The following is a 23,501-nucleotide window of genomic DNA, read 5'->3' as shown; positions in this document are numbered from 1 at the left end:
TCCCCGCGCACGGAGGGGGTGCGGGCGCGCCTTCCGGGCAAGGCTTCTCCGAGCCCGAGTGGTGCTCAGCAACCGGCACGATAAAAAAAACACCACGGTATCGAGGGCGAGCCAGGCGGGAGGGCCGCGGGGGCAGTGAACTTTCCGACGCGACAGAGCGGGGCTGGCCCCGACCCCCCTGCCACCTGCGTGCTAGCGGAGTGGTTCCGTCCGACGCGCGGGCTCCGCCTCCGCGGCGGCCGCCATCTTGCTTGGCCGCAGGGGAGCGGGCGGGAGCGAGCGGAGCCCAGGGCCGGGGGCCTCGCCGGCGCGTGCGTCCCGGAGCCCGCGGAGCGGTGCCCAGGGGAAGGCTTCTGCCCGCCGAGGGCCGCAGCCATGTACATCAAGCAGGTAGGGGCTGGCGTCCCTCGTCCTCACGGGCCGGGCGAGGGAGGCGGGGCGGGTCGGGGCCGGTGGGGGCGGCGAGGCGCGGGCCGGGCCGGGCCCCAGGCTGCCGCTGCCTGCCTTCGCTGCCGTTCCCGGGAAGGGCGGGCCCTCGCTGCCGAGGACGCCGCGCCGGCTCGCCCAGCTGTTTACGTCTGTCAGAGTGCTCTTCCCGCGCTGGAGCGGCCGGTGCACGCACGCCTGCACGGGGTCTTCTGTCGGACGCGGCAGCCAGGCTGCACCCCCCACCCCACCCCGGGCTCCGAGTCAGGGCGAGCGGGGCCAGCGGCTCCCGCCTGCTGCAGCGCTGCAGGGTTCGCTGTCGTACGCCCTCTTGATTGTGAGGCCCCCCCCCCCCGCCATCAGCACCGCACCCGCAGATGATCGATCGATCGCAAGGGTTTTGACGTGCATGCCCCAAAGCGAAATGAAATGGTCCCCCTCCTGCCCGAGGCGAGAAGCAAGCAAGGAAAAGAAGTTGCCACAGACGTTCTTCCTGTGTGTGTTCTGAAGGGTGTCTCTCCTCTTTTAGGTGATTATCCAGGGCTTCCGAAGTTACCGAGATCAAACAATTGTAGATCCCTTCAGTTCAAAGCATAATGTTATTGGTAAGTGTTCTTGGTTTAATATGCCGGGTTTAGAATTGGTCAGAGGAGTGTACAACTCTGGCTTTAGCCCAAAGGAGACAGGGATTGTCTTTGAACGTTAAGTGTTTCTCTGTGAAATTTCCTTCTCTTATCTGCACGGATGAATCGCTTATTTCATAAAAATAAAGTGTTGGTTTTTTTTTTTAATTTTTGAGACAGGCTTTCTCTATATGGCTTTGGAGCCTGTCTGAAACTAACTCTGTAGACCAGGCTGGTTTCGAACTCACAGACGTTTGCCTGCCTCTGCCTCCTAGTGCTGCACCACCTAGGCCAGGTAAAGTGTTGAGGTAACTCAGTCAGAGGGGAATCATTTTGGGGGCTGGTGGTGTAGGCTCAGTAGGAGAAGTACTTGCCTAGCATGTGTGTGGAAGGATGTTGATTGTGTATTTTTATTGAGAGCATTTTATGTGTGAGAGGGTGTTTTTTGTTTTTTGTGTTTTTTGTTTGTTTGTTTTTTTTTTTAACAGCTCTAAGTTGAAATGACCTAGAGCTAGACATTTGACCAGTTTTGTTCTTGTAAGAAAGATGGCTTATTCACAAATTGTCCTGCCATTTTCCCTTGCCAATTTCTTTGTGAATGTGAGTTTTCATGATAGACATGAGTAGACATTATGCCTGTCTCATAAGGGTGTGGGAAGATTAAGAGAAGGGATGTGGTTGTTGTCAGCAACAATGCTTAGTTAAGACTTGTTTATTTAAAGTCTCCACCTCCATTTTGCTGTTACAGCTGGCAAAAAAAAAATTCTGATTTTTTTTTTTGTTTTTTATTTTTATTTTATGTACATTGGTATTTTGCCTGCATGTATGTCTGTGTGAAGGTGTTGGGGCCCCTGGAACTTGAGTTACAGAGAGTTTCAAGCTGCCATGTGGGTGCTGGGGATTGAACCTGGGTCCTCTGGAAAAGCAGTCAATGCTCTTAACCTCTGAACCATCTCTCCAGCCCCATTCTGCTGATTTTTAAAGGATGGATGAAACTAGTGCTTTTAGACATCAGAAGTCAGATTGTAGTATTGACAGTTTTGCTGTTACAGTGTCCTTGTTGGAGTTTGCTAGGGCTGCCGTAAAGAAGTACCCTAGATTGATGTCTTAGATAGTTCTAAAGGATGGAAGTCTGTGTTTGTGGTACTATCGTGATTGCATTCTGATGGGGCCCATTTCTGCCCACTCGATAGCTAACATCTTCCTCGGGATCCCACCCTCAGGACCTCGTCTGTCCTTAGTCATCTCCTAACCCAGTACACAGGATAGGTGAAGCTTGCATGCAGAATCACTGAGGGGAAGTGATGAATGCCAGTGTTCATTAGGTCTGTATTGAAGGGGTCCTTTGCACCTGGGCTGACTGGGGTACTGCCTGAGTGCATTCTGCCAGGTGATGGGCAGGCCAGCACAATGTCTGAGTCCTTAACTGAGTCCTTCCAGGTACTTGGAAGGCTGAAGAAAGAGGGTTGGTTGAGTTTAGGAATTGAAGACAAACTCAGTCAATAAATATAGCGGGAGCTTGACATTAAATAAGTAAAAACAAAAATAGAGACTAGGCTTTTTTTTGCCTTTGGTACATGAGCTGCAACCCTGCATGGGAATGGAGAAAACTACTCTGTTTGGCTACAAAAGTGTGTTAATTGAATTAATATGTTGTGGAAGTATCGAGATTGTACTAACATTTTGTTGCATTTTGGGGAGCTTTCTGTTTGCTAGTCTGAAAATATTTAGAAATGGAAAAGAAACATTACTAGATTTTACCTTATTCCTTTTATTTCTAAGCTGAAAAATACCTTAATGTTTCAGTTGTATGGTTTTGTAAGTGATCTGTGGGATATCGGTCCTTATCTAGAATTATGTATCTAAAGTCTGTTAAAACGTCTTTGTTTTAGTTGCTATCAGGCTTTGCTTAAAACATTCATTTATTTTGAGAGTAAAGTAAAAATTCTTTAATGTTTTAACTAAGATGTACTTACAGTGGCTTTATAGGTACTTGCTTAATTAAAAAGTGTAGTGTGAGAAAAATGAAGAGTTGTTATTAATGTGAGTTAGTGGAAAGTAGTCATGTAGTAAAATTGACTTAAAATAATGAGCCAGAGAGATGGATCAGCAGTTGAGCTCACTTGCAGAGGACGGAGTTTGGTTCCTAGCACCCAAGTGGTGGTTCGCAACCATTCATAACTCCAGTTTGAGTGCCTTCTGACCTCTGGGCACCAGGTACACACACACACATGATGTGCATGCATACATGCATATAAACACGCTAAACACATAAGATGAAATAAGTAAATCTAAAAAATATCTAATAACATTGACTTTTGTTTAATGATTTTGATCCTAAGGGGAAAAAAGTTTTGAAAGCAGCTGTCTGTTGTGCTGATATTTGAATCGGTGATAGCTCAAATACCATTTACCTTGTGTCCCCTTGTCCCCAATCTTCAGATCTAACAAAGTACCCACTGAAGATTAATTAGGAGGAAAAAATTGCCCTTCTTAGCCTGTACAAACCACTTTTTTTGTTATTGTTCCCTAAAACAATACAGCATGACATCCATCCATCCATCCATCCATCCATCCATCCATCCATCCTTCCATCCATCCATCCATCCTTCCATCCATCCATCCTCCATCCATCCATCCATCCTTCCATCCATCCATCCTCCCTCCATCCATCCATCCATCCATGTATCCATCCATCCATCCATCCATCCATCCATCCTTCCATCCATCCATCCATCCATCCTTCCTTCCTTCCTTCCTTCCTTCCTTCCTTCCTCGTTTTTCCAGGCAGGGTTTCTCAGCAGCTATGGAGCCTGTCCTGGAATTGGCACTATAGACCAGCCTGGCCTCGAACTCAGAGAGAGCCACTTGCCTCTGCCTCCCAAGTGCGCCACCACCTGGCATGGCAGTTGTTTATATAGCTTCCTGGCAGAGAGTCAAGGAAAGGATCTGGTTTTTAATCTCTTACTTAAGCATAGCATTGGATGTTATAAATAATCCAGAGAATCATTGTGTTTGTATGTACATGTTATACCATTTTATTGAAGGGATTTGAGCATCCTCAGAGTTTGGAGAGGAGAGCTCTCTTAGAGTCAATCCCCTATGGAATTATGGATGGTTTGCATATACTTTGTAGGGTCCCTCCTGCTGGCCTTTTAATAAGAAATACCTGTTAATATAAGATATTATGAGAAATCATAAATTAAGTTGTAATTCCAAGTAAAAAATGATTGTTCTCTCCCTGTCCCTTTTAAAACTAAATTTTACTCATTCATTCACTCTGAGACAGAATTTCACTATATAGCACAAACTTGCCTACATTTTGATCCTCTTGTCTTAGCCTCCCATGTGCTAGGATTACAGGTGTATACCACGGAGCTGGAGTGATGGCTTAGTTGCTGGAATATTCCAGAGGACCTGAATTGGGTTCCCAAAACTTACACGAGGAGGCTAACCACCTGTAGTCCAGCATCAGAGGGTGCAGTGTACTCTTTGTTTTCATGTGCATGCACACACACACACACACACACACACCCTACCTACCTGTAAGGTATGTGTATCTTTTGCCTCTCACTTCAATATATGCTTTGCAAAATTGAGGTATTCTTGCGGTCATTGTATAAGTATCATCTTATATATCATTCTCTCCAGGTTTAGCTATTTTAATAGAACCAGAAGTGTTCTTTACAGAACCCCCCCCATACATGATCCAGTTTATTATTAACTGTTAGATTTAATTGCCACGTTTCTTTAAGAGCCTTTAATCTGGAACATTTCAGCCACATTTATTTCTTTTAAAAACTTATTTGACAATTTCATACATGCATATAAAGAGTTTTCATAAAATCCTGACTTCCCTTATCCTCACTCCCACCACAAACTGAAGCCCTGCTTCCTGACAAGCCCCCTCCTGCTTATTTTCCCTTTCTGACCCACTGAATTTAGTTACGGTTGCTTACAGGAGTGTGAGTCTGGAACTATTTAGTTTATATATTGGAGCCTGGCAACTTATCAGTAGCTGTCCCACTGAAGAAAATGACACTTTCTCCTCAGTGCACATTAATTACCCATAGCCCCTCAGGGAGTGTTGAGGCTCCATGAGCTTGTTAGCTGCCATACTGAAATGGTGCTGGGTCTAGTGTTGTGCTGTGGTAAATTGATGAGTGTAATGGCCATGTCACGTCTATAAGACACTCTCACAGCACCCTTCCCAACCTCTGGCTTTTGCATTGTTTCTGCCTCCTCTGCTGTGATGTTCCCTGAGCCTTGATAGAGAACATCCATTTAGGGACAGCCCTTCACAGTCTCTGCGCTTGGACCACTTGAGTCATTGCATTAACCACTGCTCTTTGCAAAACGAAGCTTCTATCCGATGGTCTGGGAGCAGCACCCATCCATGTCAGTTTAGGGGCTGAAGAAACAGCCCAATAATTAGGGCACTGACTACCTTCAGATGACCCTGGTTGGAGTCCTAGCATCCACATAGCAGTTAACAACTGTCTGTAGCTCAAGTTCCAGAGGATCCCACAGACAGACACCAGGTGTGCGTGTAGTACTTAGTTATGCATAAAAACATAACCTTAAGAGCAAACCCTAAAATTACCATGTTCATTTAGCAAAACTGAAGTAGGTTCTTCCTTGGGCCTATGACTACCATAACCATGGGATTTTGTCTAGGTTCGCAATACCAGATTTAAACTTTCCGCCTGTGGAGGAAGCCTCACAGTAGTCATGCCACTATTGCACACCACAGGGCGTATCCTACCAGGCAGGTCACTATTGTCGTTTATGGGGCCCATTGATGACTTTTCTCCCCCAACAGCTACTGTAGTACTTTGCAATACTATGAAAGTTATCCAGGAGGAAGGAAATGTCCTGCTCAAATACAACTTTAGGTTACTCATTGTCTTAACAACCTGAATATGTGATGTCTTCAGCAGTAGCATCTGAAAATGTTTGTAGTGGGCAACCACGTACATCAGCAATACTTTGTAATGTTTAGGGGTGTGTGGGCCTCCCTGATTAACAGTTTGTATTCTAGATACTAGGATAACATTTAGCTACTGGAAGGAGCATTATCCACCCATGGAAGGTGTATTCTATTTAAATTTTTTTCTTATTATCTATTTATGTTAGAGATAGTGCCTAGTTGTGTTGCTCAGGCTACTTTTAATTGAAAATCCCCATACTTTAGCCTTCAGAGAGTTTAGATTACAAGTCTGTACCGCTGTGCTTGATACTTTTTTTATAGCATTGTTATTTCTAAAAAGTGCTATAGCGTCCGTCTTCTCATATAATCATTTCTGGAACCGGGTCCACTCCCCTCTTGTTGGTGTTTTGGTGCTGTTGATGCACTGCTGGCTAGTCAGGGTCATGACCAGGGTTTTCACTTCCTTGTTTTATTTTTGTTGTTTTTTTCCCCTTGTAAATAGTACAGGGAGATATTTTTCCACCGTTGCAAATAACTATGCGGATATACTTTTGGACCATGCAGCTGTTGTGGTTTTAAATTTATTCTATGTGCATGCACAGTGACTGGAGACCAGAAGAGAACATCAGATTCCCTAGAACTGGCGTTACAGTTATGAACTCAATTCAGGAAGAGGGGCCAGTGCATGCAGCTGCCTTTTTTTTTTTCTTTTATGCTTAGCATTTATTGATCAGTTTTGCCTTTAGTCTAATAGTAACAAAATAATGATTTCTATTTCTAGCATTATTTTTTTTTTAATATCACTTGACAGTTTCCCTCTAAGCCAGAGCTTTCCTTATTTATCTTACTTCTTACTGTTACTGCCACAAACAAATGGATTGTTCCTTCTACTAATTATCAAGGTGTCAAGGTGGCTTTTTTTTTTTTTTTTTTTTTTTTTTTTTTTTTTTTTTGTACTCATATTACCTAGGATTTAGCCCATGGAGATGCCAAACCTGTGGAATCGCTGACATTCCAATTGAGGTAGTGGAAGAGCCTCTCAGAGCTGGAGGGGGGGTGTGACTCAGCACTAAGCGCACATTCTGCTTCTGCAGAGGACCACTCTTAGTTCCTAGCACCCTTCACTCAAACTTGTTCTCGAGAGTGTATGCACATCCTGTGGATGTGGTGATGCACTCCCGGGGGAGGCAGAGGCAGGTGGATCTCTGTGAGTTAGAGGACACCCTGGCCTACAAAGCAAGACCCTGGCCTACAAAGCAAGACCCAGGACAACAAGGGCTACACAAAGAAACCCTGTCTTGAAAAACCTGAAAACAAAATAAAGTGAAATATCTTTTTGAAACATGCCTTATAGTTGACCATGGTGGTATATACCTTTATTTCCTGAACTGGGAGGCAGAGGCAGGAAGATCTCTTATTTGAGGCCAGCCGAGGTTACATAGTGTGAGACTCTGGCTCAAAAACAAAACACACAAAAGATGTGTCTTAAATTATCTCCACTGTTGTGATTCCATTAGGCTGTGTCAGTGTAGGGTTGATCATAAGTAGTTTAGCATGAGAAAGTTAGCAGTATGGGAATCTAAATTGATAAAAATCTCATGTGTAATTTATATATAATTTTTCATGCATTTTTATGAGTTACCAATGTTAGGTAGTGTAGTTACTCCTATTTAAACTATTGGGAGAGAGAGCAAAAGAATCAACTCTGAGGGGGTGGCTTCGTGGGTAAAGTGCTTGCCGAGCACACGTGAGCCTTGAGTTTGTTTCAGCGCTCATAGAAGTGGGGCATGTCAGTGTGTATCTGTAACCTTAGCACTGGGGTTAGAATAGACCCCAGGTCAGTGACTTTCGTCCTCCACATGTGTGCATAGGTGTACACAAACACAACACACACAGAAAACTAACAAAACAAAACAAAAAAGCTATCTGAAGCCAGGCGTGGTAGTGCAGGCCTATAATCTCAGCACGTGGGAAGTGGAGGCAACAGGGTTACAAAATTAGAAGCTAGAGAAGCTGGTGTAGACCTGCCACAAGCAGCAACTACCTCAAATCTATACAAATATTACATTTAGTAGATACTTATAGCTCTGCTTGTCTTTGACCCACCAGTTTTTAATTTCAATATTAAGGTATTATGTTAGAAAGTTGCATTGGAAATTTTAAAATGTGGGAGAGGGGCATATTTGGGAGGGTTGGGCAGTGACTATGTTCTGGGTTCATAATGTAAAATTCCCAAATATGCAAAAAAATATTATGGACAAAATTTAAAGTAGATTGAGTAATTTTAAATGGACTGTTTTTCATGAATTGACATGTACCTTTTTAATTTTTATAGTGGGCAGAAATGGGTCTGGAAAAAGCAACTTTTTTTATGGTAAGTACAGATTTTTGAATTTTAACTATATGAAGACTCAAGTGTCTTTCCATTCTTTTTTATTATTATTATTAATTTTATGTGCATTGGTGTTTTGCCATGGGTGTGGGATCCCCTGGAACTAGAGTTACAGACAGTTGTGAGCTATATGGGTGCTGGGAATTGAACCTGGATCTTCTGGAAGAGCAGTCAGTGCTCTTAACTGCTGAGCCATCGCTCCAGTCCTCGGTTGTCTTTAGTAGTTTATTAAAATGATTGATTTCTGAGATTGTGCCTGCAAGAAACCTAAGAAGTCACACATAGTTGGTTTAGTGAAGTGAGTTAGAATATGAAGGTCTGAATTGTCTGTCTTCTGTCTGGCTTTGTGAGACAGCAGAAACACTTGTTCAGTTATATTTGCTAATAATGGCTGTGTATATCTTGGATGGGTCCTGAGAAAGGTAAAACAGTGGAGTAAAAATACTGATACCTGTTTGAAGATGATAGAAATGTATTAAGAGTAACATGCCTAGCCTGGAGAGATGGCTCACAGGTTAAGCACACTGGCTGCCCTTTCAGAGGTCCTGAGTTCAATTCCCAGCAAATGCATGGTGGCTCACAACCATCTATAAGATCTGGTGCCCTCTTCTGTTGTTCAGCCCTACATTCAGGGAGAGAACACTTGTATACATAGTAAATAAATCTTTAAAAAAAAAAAGAATAACATAACATGCCTTTGTCAACAAGTCTTTTGGGAAGAAAAAATAATCAGTGGAGTTAGACTATAAAGAGGGGTTTGAAGTGTTAGCTTAGTTGATAGTGCTTGGGAGACAGGATTTAGTGAAGGTTTTGTCCCTTTACACATGTATCTGAAGGATTTTGAAAGCCCTCTAATGGTTGTAATTTGGTGATGGTCAGAGAGCAAATTGAAGTAAAGCATCTCAGATCCCAGGGAAAGGAGGACAGTATGCATCTACCCTCCCAGTGTGTCAAAGCACATAACAGCATACATGAGTGCTCCCTCGTGTCCTCACACTGATGGCATTTTAGAGATCTCCTGGGTAGATCTGGATCAGAATAGCTAAAGTAAAGCATTCCATGTCTTGGACAGTAGTCTATTGGTTAGGTGTTTTATGTGGAACGTAGGACTAGTTCTCAGAGAAGTGTGGCATAAACAGTGCAGTAGGAGCTGGGAATTTGAAACAATTCCCTGTGTTTCTTAGTTGCAAAAACTGTGTTCAGCTGTAGCAGTACATCGTTGTACTGTTATTAGGCAAAAGGATTTTTTTAGGCAATTAAATCCTTGTGTGGCCTCTTTCTGCACTTTTATATGGTGCATGGCTTTATAATATTGACCTAGTTAATTAGTATAGTATATACTTTTATTACGGAGTAAACCTACCTTCTGCTTCTCTAATATTTTTGATACTTGAATGCCTTTTTATATTTCACTGAAAGCTTAGTTTATTGATAATATCATCCTCCCTACCAGGTTAGTCTGATGTCCTGGAAAATTGTCTGCAATCATTTTGTGTTTATGAAACAGTTTATCTGCACTGTTTATTACCTGATATGTTATATTCTATTAAAGTACAGGGTTGAATAAGCTGTAAATCTTCTTTTAGAATGTACTAATAGCCTTATTTTTGTGTTTTTAGCAATTCAGTTTGTTCTCAGTGATGAATTTAGTCATCTCCGCCCGGAGCAGCGATTGGCTTTGTTGCATGTGAGTAAAACTCTTTAAGACATTGTTAAGAATTTTTGAACATTCATTGTCGATTCTTGTTTTGAAAACAAAAAAAAATTGCTGGGCATGGCAGTTCACTCTATGATTGCAGCTCTTGAAAGAAAGCCTGAAGCAGAACTGCCGTGAGTTTGAGGCCACCCAGGGTTCCAGGCCAGCTTAAGCTGTAGTGTGAGATTCTGTCTTTTAAAGGGGGAGGGGAGACAGGACTGAAAAGATTTCAGTGGTTAAGAGCACTGGCTGCTCTCCCAAGGGACTTGGCTCTGTTTCCAGCACCAACATGGCAGCTCACAAATGTCTGTGTGTCCTTCTGGCCTCTGGGCACCAGGCACATGTGGTTTTGATGCATATGCTGGAAAAACACCTGTACACTCAAGTAAAGATAAATACATCTTTTTAAAAGTTCAGGTTACAAATCCTTTGTGAGCATGATGTATTAGTTCCTTAAGTGTGCTATACTGTTGTAGAATTTAGTGTACCACATCAGGGACAAATAAAGGCCTAGTAATTTCATAATAGTTAGAAGAAAGTTATATACATTTTTTTCCATATGAACTTTTTTCAGATTTATTTATTTATTTATGTTTTTTGAGACAAGGTTTTCCTGTGGTTTTGGAGCCTGTCCTGGAACTAGCTCTTATAGACCAGGCTGGTCTCGAACTCAGAGATCCATCCACCTGCCTCTGCCTCCCCAGTGCTGGGATTAAAGGCGTGCGTCACCACCACCCTGCTTCAGATTTTACTTTTAAAACCTATTGTGTGAATGTGGGTACATGTGGCAAGGTGTATATATTATTGAAGTCGGAAGACTTTGGGGAGTTGGTTACTCTTCTTGTGGGTTCCTGTGATTGAACTCACGTCAGCAAGCTTGTATAGCAAGCACTCTTATTTGGTGGCATCCTACCAGCCCTTCTTCTCTGGCTGCTTTTTTGAGACAGGCTCCCAAGTGCTGGAATTAGAGTTGTAAACCATTCCTGGTTTTATAAGTTCCCTTTAAAATTTTTGTTTGTTGTATGCGTGTACATATAACCGAGTGAGAAAGCAAAGAGGTCATTGGATTCATTGAAACTTCACAGGCTGTAAGTCCCTGTGTGGTGCTGGGAACTGAACTGGGGTTCTCTGCAAGAACAGTAGATGTTCTTAACCACTGAGTCATCTCTTCAACTCACCTTCCTTCCTTCCTTCCTTCCTTCCTTCCTTCCTTCCTTCCTTCCTTCCTTCCTTCCTTCCTTCCCTGTTTTTTTGAGGCAGGGTTTCTCTGTATTGCTTTGGAGCCTGTCCTATTCTAAAGACTATGCCAAGGACAAAGAAGAATTGCAGATTGGGGAACTTTTTTAAGATATACAACTAGAAGTTGAGGGCATAGTAAGTTTGTATTTGTATTTAGTGCCTCTTCTTTTCATTGTGGAAAACAGTATATTTAGGGCTAGTGATGTAGTTCAGTAGTGGAATGCTTTCCAGCATGTTTGAGGCCATAGATTTGATCCCTGTTTTTGTTTTTTGTTTTTGTTTTCCCATTGCTTTTTGGGGGCCTGCCAACCAGCTCCTAAATAAATACATGGAAACTTGTTCTTACTTATGAATGTCCAGCCTTAGCTTGGCTTAATTGTAGCCCAGTTTTTCTAACTTAAAGATTCCCAGCACTACAAAACTAAACATGTAAAGAAAGTTGTTAATAAACTTCATTAGGAGAATTTATATATGGCTATAATGAGATACCATAACTTAGCTTATTTACATTATTATATATAATTTGTTTTAAGATCAGATGTTAAGATTGCACGGTATACCTAAATGATGTTTCTTACATATAAGAAGTCCCTTGTAATCATTGACTTTTTTGCGTTTGTAGCAGTAATCAAAACTGCTATCATATAGGACACTTGTTAGGCTTCTCAGATTGTCTTTAAAAGAACTAATCTTTTGTTTGGGGGCAAGGGTTAAAGGCCAGATGTCAAGATCGGGTGGTTTCCTCTATTTCTGTCTGCATTTTTTAGATGGGCTCTCTCTGAGCTTGGAGCCCTTCAGTTCCATTCAACTAGGCTGGCCAGCCAGTGGGCTCCTAGGCAGGTGCCTTTCTCTGCCTGTTTCCCGCTCCCCCAAATACTGCGGTTACAAAGATGCTGTTGTGCTCAACATTTATATGGGTACTGTGAATCTAAACTCAGGTTCTCCTGCACTTGCCTGCACTTTTCCTTTTCCAGAAACTGTGTAGCGATTTGATACAAAGAATGAGAGCCTGAGCTGAGTAAATAGATGGTAAATTATCTGGACTTGGTGGTCTGAATGTGACGCCTTCAGTGTGTGTATTTCTGTTAGTAGATTTAAAATCACAAACTATACCTCATGTGTTTAAAAAACAGATATCCAGCAATCCCTCACATGGTTATTTAGGGTTCCTTTCCAGCAAAATGATGAGGCTACAAGAAAAGATCCTCAATGTATATTGCAAATTGGTAGAATTAGGTGACTGCAGGCCTAATAAAGTGGTTCCAGAATTAAACTTGAATCTGTCTGCAGTAGTGTTTGTTGCTGTGATAAAATGCCTGGCATACACAACTTCAGGGTAGAAAGATTTATTTTGGTTCACAGTTTCATAGGCTTCCATCCCTGGGCCTTGTTCTATAGTTCAGAATATCCTGGGAGTGGGAATGTCTGACAGATGCTACTTACTCATGGTGGACAAGAAACAGGTAAACATTGAGTCACACACCTTTAATTCCAGCACTTGGGGAACAAAGATAACATGGGTCTCTGAGCTGGAGGCCAGCCAGGTTACATAGTGAGATACTATCTCAGAAATACAACAACACAGTCAGAGGCCTAGGCTGTAGTATAGCCGTCAAAGAGGGATCCCACTACACTAACCCTAACGCAGTGGCCCCATGAAGGCCCGAACTTCAGTATGAGTCTTTTGGTAGGGATACTTCATATCTGAACCATAACAATATTTTATTTTGATATTTTTCATATGGTGGTTATTCAGAATAAAAATAATTTCATAAAGAAGTTTCATTATTCTGATTCAAAGCCGTTCCTACTTGGCATTCAAGTGTTGTGGAAGTCTTTCTCCATTGAGTCAGGCTTGTTATGCAGTGAGCTTTGTATGTGTTGTGGGGGAGTACTTGTCTTGATGAAGGGGTCTTCCTGTGTAGGACTGGTGTTGAACTAAAAGTCAGTTTGTCAGGAGCTGAGATTACAGGTGTGCACCATCGGGCCTGTCTGTGCTAGACTTTACAGTCGGTTTAAGCATTATAAAATACCATTTAAGTTACAAATGCCCCATTTTTTTCCATGTTGCAGGAGGGTACAGGTCCTCGTGTTATTTCTGCTTTTGTGGAAATCATTTTTGATAATTCAGACAACCGGTTACCAGTAAGTGATAGTTAATTCTTTCAATAATAATGTTGGGAATTTTATGTAATAACTAATTCTTCAATACTTAAAATTAAAAGCACTGAAGATTTATAATTGGGTTCATGCTAAAGTAAATAGTGTGTCTATGGATTTTGTCTAAATTCAGTGACCACTCTAGTAAACAAAGGATTATGTAAAGCAATTATAAGAAAAAATTTTCCTAAATATTCATAGTATCATCTTGAGAGAGGTCGTTGAAATTCTAATATAGTTGTGATCAAAGATTTTAAAATGGACTTATCTAAAAAGTTGTCTGCTTGACTGTCTTTCGGCTTTTGTTTTATGTGTGTTTTTTTTTTTAAAGATTGATAAAGAGGAAGTTTCACTTCGAAGAGTTATTGGTGCAAAAAAAGATCAGTATTTCCTAGATAAGAAGATGGTCACGTAAGCATTTGTCTCTATGTTTACAGTTTGGTTACAGGTTCACAAAAAACACAAGGAGATAACTCTCCGATCCTCAGCGATCAGCTTTCAGTCTGAACCATACAATCCTTGGTTTCTCGGGAGGTGCTTCCGTTTCTAATCTGTAGTTCCTAATGCTGTGTTACTCATTGCTAATTTGCTTATTGATGGTTGCTTTAAAATTATCTAACTTTCATTGTTTATTAACAGGAAAAATGATGTGATGAATCTTCTTGAAAGTGCTGGATTTTCCCGAAGTAATCCCTATTACATTGTTAAACAAGGAAAGGTAAAACAATTGTATGTACTTTCTTGTAGAAATTATTTTTCTTGTATCAGCTTCTCCTGAATGATTATTTTACATTGAAGTTAGTTTTTCAGGGTTATGAAGTGCCAAATACATTTGGGTAATTTTTGTTTGTTTGTTTTTATAGAAAGCCCTGGCTGTCCCAGAACTCACTATGTAGACCAGTCTCTCTGGACTTAGACTAACAGACTAACTGCCTTTGACTCCCTAGTGCTATAATTACAGGCTTATGCCATCACTAGGCACTAGGTTTATATTGAAAGAAATAAGTCAGTGGATTGTTAGTGGCCTAGTAAGAATTTATTGGAAAACATTGGCTCTTAGAAGTTACAGTAATCATATCTGAGACTATTACATAACTTCTATAAAAATTATACTTATAGCAGAGCAATAATAGCTCATGCCTTTAATCCCCGCACTTGTGAGGTAGAGGCAGGTAGTTTTGTTATACTGAGAAATCCCGTCTCAAAAAACAACACGAGAAAAGAAGAAAAATTACATTTGAAAAAATATTACTTCCCCAAAGTAATATTTCATTTAATTTAAAAAGCTTGCATTGCAAGGAGCATGCCATAATGATGGGAGTGTCATTCTATAAATATATTTCTCTTATTGGTTAATGAATAAAGCACTGTTGGCCAATAGGAAAGCAATATAGGTGGGGCGAGGAGACAAGGAGGAGAGAGGAAGTGGTAGGGAGGAGATCCAAGATGGAGGATTAAGAGAGATGAACGCCAGCGCCTCTCCCGTTAAGATGAGACCACTTGGAAGTACTTAGATGAATAGAAATGGGTTAATACTTAAGACAGATGTAACGAGTACAGTTTTTTCCGCCTGCTGCTGCTGGTCTTGTCCCGCCGCCGCGTCAGCCCCAAATAATGCACAGAGACTCTGTATTTGATATAATGCTGTTGGCCAGGTGCTAGTTTCTTATCAGCTAGCTCTGTCTTAATTATTAGCCCATTTCTGTGTATTTCCACGTGGTCTTACCGAGAGCAGAGGAATGGCGGTTCTGTTCTCTCCTGACTCTCCATCTTGACTCCTCCTTACTACTTCCTATTTCCTCCTTGTCTCCTAGTCCCTCCTATCTTTCTTTCCTATTGGCCAACAGTGCTTTATTATTAACCAATATGAGAAACATATACAGAATGACATCTCCCATCAGACAGAGCTAGCCAATAACAGGCCAACAGCTTTATATCAAATACAGTGTCTCTGTGTGTTATTTGGGGCTGGCATGGTGGTGGGACCAGGCAGGCCAGCAGGGAAAACCTGCTCATAACACCATAATACTACATACCATTTTCCTTTGAGTTTGTTTTCTTTTTAAAGATTTATTTATTATGTCTACAGTGTTTTGTCTGCATGCCAGAAAAGGGTATGAGATCTTATTACAGATGGTTGTGAGCCACTATGTGGTTACTGGGATTTGAACTCAGGACCTTTGGAAGAACAGCCATCTTTCCAGCCCGTCCCTTGAGTTTTTTAAATCGGCTAGACTGTAAACTCTGGCTGATTATTTTGCTGCTTCCTCATATAATTTTCATCTCAGAACTTATCCTTCAGTAGATTCCCCCCCCCAAATCTTATTATCCTAGAGTATTGTTTGATATTTTTTATAGTTTAAAATTATTGTGTGAATGGATTCAGGTGCTACAACTTACATTTGGAGGTCGGAGAACAACTTTGTAGTTCTTGTTTTCTACCTCTATATGGGTTCTGGGGATCAAATTAAGATTGACAGGTGTGTACCACAAGCACTTGTATCCACTGAGTCATCTTGCCATACTCTCTTGTTATAATTTTAATATAGCCTTTAAAAGTATCTGATGGGGATGGAGAGATGGCTCCAGTTGTTATGAGTGCTGACTGCTCTTACAGATGATTCTGGTTGATTCCTAGAACCCACATGGTGTCTCACAGCCAACTGTAACCCTGTTTCAGGGAATCCAACACCTGACATCTGAATCCACATATACACGTGAAATAGACCTGAATAGTTTTTTAAGAGCCTGTAGTGGTTTCCCCTTATTGAAAATTTCTTCTGGGGCTGGAGAGATGGTTCAGTGGTTAAGAGCAATGGTTGCCCCTCCAGAGGACCTGTGTTCAATTCTCAGCACCCACATGGCAACTCATGGCTGTCTGTAATCTCAGTTTTAGGGAACCCTGTACCCTCACAAGTACATTCACGCGGGCAAAACATTGATGCTCATAAAATAAAAATTGAAAAAAAAAACCACTTTGACAGTGGTGTTCATGTTTTATACATTTATTATATTGCCTAAGGGAAAAGAATGGAAGTATTTGTTTTATAAGATAGTGATACTCATAAAAGAGGCTTGTAGATAAAGGAGACAGAGAAGTGTTGGTTATAGGGGCTGAGAGAAAACTGTTGGTAAGGTGCCTGCTGTGTAAGTAGGACCCGTGTGTTTGTTGGTCTCTCGCACCCATGTGAAATGCCCAGTGCAGTGGCTTATTGTGATAACAGTACTGGAGAGAGAGAGATAGGCGGATTCCCGGGGCTGTCTCAGACAAGGTGAACAACTCTTAAAGAATAGATGTTTGACTTCACAGGCATGTGTTCATATGTGCAACTATACATACTTGAATATGCACCAAAAGAGAAATGGTAGGTATGTCTACTATATTTATTATGTTGGCTTGAAGTCCTTTTAGAGCCAAGCATAGTGGTGCACTTCAGTAATCCTAGCACTTAGGGAACAGAGGCAGGAGGATTGAATGAATGTTTGAGGCCAGCTCCTGAGCTACATAGTGAGACTGGTTCTTAAAGAAAAAAAGAGCCAGGCATGATAGTGCACACCTTTAATACCAGCACCCAGAAGGCAGAGGCAGGTAGATCTCAGGTTGGAGGCTGGGCTGGTCTATATAATGAGTTCCAGGACAGCCAGGGCTATATAAAGGGAACCTGTCTCGAGAAGCTGAACAATAAAGGAAAACCTAAAAGTTTTAAGTCCTTATTCTTGAGTAGTCAATATTTAATAATAATTACTGTTTTTTACGCAATTCTAGATCAACCAAATGGCAACAGCGCCAGATTCTCAGCGATTAAAGCTGTTGAGAGAAGTAGCTGGCACTAGAGTGTATGATGAACGTAAAGAGGAGAGCATCTCTCTAATGAAGGAAACGGGTAAGAGGAATGTGTTCTAACTCCTGTCAGTTACTTTCTTGTTGTGTTAGTAACAGTTAAAGGTGTTGTCTGGCCTCAGAAATACATTCGATGGTGATTTTCCTGCATATATTGAGTAGAGGGAAAATGAGTTTGAGGTAGTTTAAAGGTTGAGGTTTCTACTATTTCATCTGTGAATAAAGGAGGGTTTGTTTGAAGGTTGACTTTGCAAGTCAACCAGCTTTTGACTCTAGCTTCCTCAGAAGTCTCACCAGTAAACCGGTGAGCTCTTCCCTCCCCTCCGGGTACAGGAGTATCTGTTGTTACAGATTTCTAAATTGTTCAGAAAGAAGTAGATGTAGAATTTTAACTTTACTAAGATATTTTCCTCTTTTCAAATGCTACATCATACCATATAATAGCTTAGAGACAATTCTAAGTCAGTAAACTGACATGACTTTAAACTTGATGTTTTTGGTTCCAAGACTTCTGTCTACAAACCCTGTTTTGTAGATTATGGCAGTTAAGGTAATGTCATGCCCAGATTATAGTAAGTATTCATTGTATGGTAGCAGCATGCAGTGCCCTAATGATAAAAACTTCAGATCAGTAATGCTGGTGATAATTTCTTTTTTTTTTTTAATGTTGTGGGGCAGCACCCTGGTAAGAAAAGAAAGTGCACTGAGGTCCTTTACTCCTGTCAGAGTGACTGTTAATGTGTAAGTTTGTTCTCCAGTGCTTCTCATTTAAAAAACAAAAAAAAAACAAAAAACAAAAAACAAACTTGTCATTTTTACATCTTAGATTTCATTAGCACATGATGCCAACGAAATAATGTTATACTTCTAGGGGGTAATTTTAATTCATATTTGAGAAGTGATATCCCATGACAACTATTCACGACCGTCTTCCTTCCATTGTTTTGTTTTTTTATGTTGAAGAGGGCAAACGGGAAAAAATCAATGAGTTGTTAAAATACATTGAAGAGCGGCTACACACTCTCGAGGAGGAAAAAGAAGAGCTGGCTCAGTATCAGAAGTGGGATAAAATGAGGCGAGCCCTAGAGTACACCATCTACAACCAGGAGCTCAACGAGACTCGGGCCAAACTGGACGAGGTAAGGCCTCTACAGCAAAGTTACTCCGCTTTATGGGCATAGGAACTCCTGTATTTACCTTTAGTGATTTTAAATAGGAACGTAAAGATGGAAACCTTTTACTTGTGCAGGAGACAGTTTTACTTTAAGACCCTGGCTAGTTGTGAGTACCAAGTATTGGAATTACAGGAATTAGCCTCTATGCCAGGCCAAAAGGTAATAGATTCATTGGTTACTGATTTCCTTCAGGTTACTAAAAAGGAAATGTTTAGAGCTCTCATTGTATCTAAAGTACAGTAAATGGTTATGTCAGACCAGATATTTTTCATCACATTTTAGAATATATTTTGTAAAATAAGACTTGTACTTTATACAAAAATTTATTTTAGATTATCCTTGTTTTCTATTACAAGGAAAACATAAAAGAATTTTTCTTTAAAATTTTAAGCTAATTTTATGGGTTTTTTGGCAATTGCAAAATTTTTTATTTATTTTTTTATTTTAAAAACAATCTTATTTTATCAATCCCAGTCCTTTCTGCGTCCCTCCCTTTTGCCCACTCCCCCCACTCTCTCCTCACTTCATCCCTCATCCACTCCTCAGAGAGGGCGAAGCCTCCCATGGGGAACCATCAGAGTCTGTCACATCATAGAAGGAAACTTTGCCAACCTAAACAAGGACGTGGCTATGAAAATACAAGAAAGCTTACAAAGCTGAAAGCAAAATAATTTTTAACTGTTAAAAAATGAGTTAGAAATAGTAGTTTGTTTTGTTTTTCAGCTTTCTGCTAAGCGAGAAACAAGTGGAGAGAAATCTAGACAATTGAGAGATGCCCAACAGGATGCGAGAGATAAAATGGAGGTAAGATTATAAATAAACTTCAGATTTATGTTTTCATCGTTGCAAACTTTCTGTACCAGAATTGTGGGGTGGTAACCATAAAGGGGAATGACAGTGGATGGCTATTGGAAAGTAATTGTGTTAAGTTTTAAATGAAAGAGAAAGATGGAGTCTGCAAAGTGGTGTGTAAGCCTCAAGCCAGCAGCCTGAGCTCCATCCCTAGGACCCAAATAAAAGTGAAAGGAGATACCCCCCGAGTCCAGACAGTGTCCCCTGGCCCTGCCCAGTAGTGCTCTGTGTCAGGTACACTCTTGAAGTGCGTGTGCTTGCAGGCCCACAGATGTTTTGTAAAGAGTGGGTGGGTGGTGGCGTCACGGTCCTTCCGTTGTACCTGTTTCCCACCCATTTTCTCTTTCTGGTTAGGATATTGAGCGCCAGGTTAGAGAACTGAAAACAAAAATTTCTGCTATGAAAGAAGAAAAAGAGCAGCTTAGTGCGGAAAGACAAGAACAGATTAAGCAAAGGACCAAGTTGGAACTTAAAGCCAAGGATCTACAAGATGAGCTTGCAGGCAATAGCGAACAGCGGGTAAGTAGGTGAATGAAAGATGTGTTGATGAGCCACACTGTAGAAGATGGCCTTCCTGTGCTGGTTAAATGGTTGTAGAAGGGTTGCCACATTTGATTTGTACTTAAGTATCAGCTTAGCAAGTGCTCTTTTTATTATTAATTAGTTCAGTTGTGTAATTGAATTACTTTTACGAGGAAATTTATTTTTTGCTAATGCATAAATTAAGCAGATTGCATTGTACTTGCTTTATTTACAGAAACGTTTACTAAAAGAGAGGCAGAAGCTGCTTGAAAAAATAGAAGAAAAGCAGAAAGAACTGGCAGAGACAGAACCTAAATTCAACAGCGTAAAAGAAAAAGAAGAGCGAGGAATTGCTAGGTCTGGGAATTTTCATCAACCATTAACCTTGCTGCATAGTTGTTAACAATTATCGATGTCTGGGTGGTTCCAGTTCTTGGTCCTTTGTTCAAAATATTATTTTATCTAGAGCAAAGCAGAAATAACATGTTTGAACACAGACAGGTAGTTACCAAGAGGTTGCTAAGGGGAATGACTTACTTCCATTGTTTGAAGTGGGTCATAATGCAGCTCTTTGCAGGGGGTCCCGGGTTGCCAACAGGTTGCTAGGTGCACAAGCCAAGTGGGGCTCGTGTTGCTAAGCTCCTGTATTTGCCTGCCTGGCCTTCTATAGAACATACATAGCTGTGGGTTAAGAAGGTACTAGCGTAATTATTAGGCAAAAATCGTAGACCCATTTCATGTAAGCAATGCTGTTTTTGGTTTTTGAGATTGGATCTCACTTTATAAGGCTAATTTCTATGGGCCATCACATCCATGGTGCTTTTGTCCCTATAAGGTCTAGAGAACTACTACTCAAAAGCCCTAGGAGATTGGACATATCTTTTGTTTTAGGAAGACAGTCTTACTTTACAGCTCTAGCTAGCCTATCTGCCTCCGCCTCCTCAGTGCTGGAATTAAAGGCTTGCACCATCTGGTTCCGACTTTGGTCTTTTTTGTGTGAGGGTTGTGCCATGGAGCAGGTGGAGGTCAGAAGACCATTTAAATTGGTTTTCTCCTGCCATGTGGGTTGCAATGAAGCTGATGTTACTAGGTTTGTCAGCAAGAGTCTCTTCTCACTCAGCCATCTCCTGTTAGCTGCCACTGTCTGCTTTAAACTAAAAACAAAACAAAAAACCCCTGAGGTTCCAAGAGATTATACTTTTGTTTGTTTGAGACAGGATCTCCTAAAGCCCAGGGTAGCCTTCAACTCATTATGTAGCTTAAAGGAACCTTGAACTTCTCGTCCTACTCACCATACTTAGCAAGTGCTGGAGTTACAGGCATCTGCACCATGTGTGCAAAACCTTGCCCATATTTATGTGGGTCCTAGGAATGAACCCAGGGTCTGCGTGTTAGGCAAGGATCTCTGCCAAATGAGCTGTGTCCCCAATTTAGTTCTGAGAGGTTAGATAACTTAGTTAAGATAACAACATCAAAAAAATCCAGGCAGCATCTTTTTGAGACTTGATGGTGAGGCCTGGAACTCTTGTAGTCTGAGGCTGGCTTGAATTGCTCAGCCTACAGTTTAGCTTGAATCACAAGGTACATGCCACCATGCCAGATGTAAATAACATGTTTCATTTTGAAATTTTTTTCTCATTCAGTGCTGTTTTAACTTCGAAACATTTTAGTATTTATCTAGATTTCAGTGTTCACTTATTCCTTGTGAGCTAGTGTATTTTGTGTTTTTTCTTACATGCCTTGTAGGTGCTATTCCACTCAGGTTGAATTTCTTTCCAGCTGTTTCCCCTTAACATTCGGATATCACTTGTATTTATATTAGTAGCCAGGTGTTTATATTCTTTGCCCATCATTGTATGAGGGTCTCCCCTTGTTTTATAGAGGTATTTTATGTAATCAGAACATATTCTTTAGGGTGTTTTGCTGTGTAGTTGAAAGTTCATATATCAGTTAAATATAGTTAGAACATGTTTGAAAGTTTCTGAGGTGGACAGTAGCAGTGTCTAGGTTTAGTAACCAACCCAGACCTTGGGTCTGCATAGAATCCTTATGAAGGGATTAGTCTACTTGACTTTTAATTATGATATCAAAGTTCATTTGGTGTTACATAATGTAAAAGCAGGTAGCACAGGGAGCTTTATTATCAAGCAGTTATTTTTAGCACTTTATCCCCTCCCCGTTTATTTCATTGTGGGATGTTTAAGAGTGTTTCTACCATACGGGTCCTGAGCCATCTCACCAGCCCCTAATTCCCTTCAATGTAATTCTTACAGGATAGTTTCTGTAGGATTGATGATTACCATTATTTATTTCTTATTCTCTTCTGTCTAATGTAGATTGGCTCAAGCTACCCAAGAAAGAACTGACCTTTATGCAAAACAGGGTCGAGGAAGCCAGTTTACATCGAAAGAGGAAAGAGACAAGTGGATTAAAAAGGAGCTGAAGTCTTTAGATCAGGCTATTAATGACAAAAAGAGACAGATTGCTGCTATACATAAGGATTTGGAGGATACTGAGGCAAATAAAGAAAAAAATCTGGAGCAGTATAATGTAAGAACAATTTTGCTTTTTTGGTTTAGTTTCTTTGAGATGGTGTTTTATTCTGCAGCTCAGACTGGGTTTTTAGTAGCTTCATTTATGTATAATCAATATATAATAAATTGGACATACTTATGTTGGCCTGCAATATAAATATATGTAAATATATATGTCTGCTTTTTGTTGTTATGGATTAAATTGATAATTTTTTCCCCATAGAAACTGGATCAGGATCTCAATGAAGTCAAAGCTCGAGTTGAAGAACTGGACAGAAAATATTATGAAGTAAAAAATAAGAAAGATGAGCTACAAAGTGAAAGGAAGTTAGTAGACTGAGATGCTGTAATTTTTACATGGTCTTTTTTGGTTTCAGTATTTTTCTCTTAATTAAATACTGTTCACATCTCATTCTTACTGATTAGCTACCTGTGGAGAGAGGAGAATGCAGAGCAGCAAGCACTTGCTGCTAAGAGAGAGGATCTGGAAAAGAAGCAGCAACTTCTTAGAGCAGCAACAGGAAAGGTAGGCGGGGCTTCTCGTTTCCTGGGCTGTCCATCAGAATGTACAGCCTGGGTTCCAAGCAGGAAAGAGATCTCTCATAAGTAGGAAGAAGTGAGGTTGTGTAGGCAGGTTTCGTTTCACTTTTCTCTGATTGAATTATAAGGACTCCTATGTAGCTCAGGCTCAAACTCATAGTCCTGCTCAGCTCGGTGAGTGCTGGTATCACAAGTGTGTGCCATCATACCTGGTTCACTACTTATTAATGAAAGCAGTTTTGGTCGTTGATAACTCTAGCATCTTAGAAGCCATAATAGTGTTAAATATAGTTACTCTCTTTCAAGTGGATGATAGGCTAGATGATTATATCTAAGGCTCTTTTTCTTTTCTTTTCTTTTTTTTTTTTTCCTTTCCTTTTTTTGTTGGTTTTTTGAGGCAGGGTTTCTCTCTGGCTTTGGAGCCTTTCCTAGAGCTCACTCTGTAGATCAGGCTGGTCTCAAACTCACAGAGATCCACTTGCCGCTGCCTCCCTAGTGCTGGGATTGAGCACTACCAGTGCCTGGCGGCATAGGCTCATTCTTGCCAGCGGGAGTCATTGGTGATGCTAAT

At 40.9% G+C, this 23,501-nt stretch overlaps 1 protein-coding gene across 1 annotated transcript in view; it reads left to right on the top strand.

Annotated features, from left to right (window-relative positions):
- Window positions 1-308: 308 nt before the first annotated feature.
- The window catches only part of Smc3 (structural maintenance of chromosomes 3), a 38,685-nt gene continuing 15,492 nt past the window's right edge, over window positions 309-23,501 (top strand). The window contains exons 1-15 of the mRNA XM_051199631.1: window positions 309-390; window positions 956-1,031; window positions 8,315-8,353; window positions 9,991-10,058; window positions 13,380-13,451; window positions 13,798-13,877; window positions 14,106-14,184; window positions 17,233-17,350; window positions 18,271-18,446; window positions 19,206-19,286; window positions 19,689-19,853; window positions 20,092-20,213; window positions 22,193-22,406; window positions 22,614-22,717; window positions 22,817-22,916. Coding sequence (XP_051055588.1) covers window positions 376-390; window positions 956-1,031; window positions 8,315-8,353; window positions 9,991-10,058; window positions 13,380-13,451; window positions 13,798-13,877; window positions 14,106-14,184; window positions 17,233-17,350; window positions 18,271-18,446; window positions 19,206-19,286; window positions 19,689-19,853; window positions 20,092-20,213; window positions 22,193-22,406; window positions 22,614-22,717; window positions 22,817-22,916 — 1,509 coding nt within the window. The 5' untranslated portion in view covers window positions 309-375. The remainder of the gene's footprint in view (window positions 391-955; window positions 1,032-8,314; window positions 8,354-9,990; window positions 10,059-13,379; window positions 13,452-13,797; window positions 13,878-14,105; window positions 14,185-17,232; window positions 17,351-18,270; window positions 18,447-19,205; window positions 19,287-19,688; window positions 19,854-20,091; window positions 20,214-22,192; window positions 22,407-22,613; window positions 22,718-22,816; window positions 22,917-23,501) is intronic.

This window comes from Phodopus roborovskii, unplaced genomic scaffold, assembly GCF_943737965.1.
Source record: "Phodopus roborovskii unplaced genomic scaffold, PHOROB, whole genome shotgun sequence".
Classification (NCBI taxonomy): Eukaryota; Metazoa; Chordata; class Mammalia; order Rodentia; family Cricetidae; genus Phodopus; species Phodopus roborovskii.
Note: the sequence above shows the minus strand (reverse complement) of the source record. Positions and strands in the feature narration are given on the sequence as shown.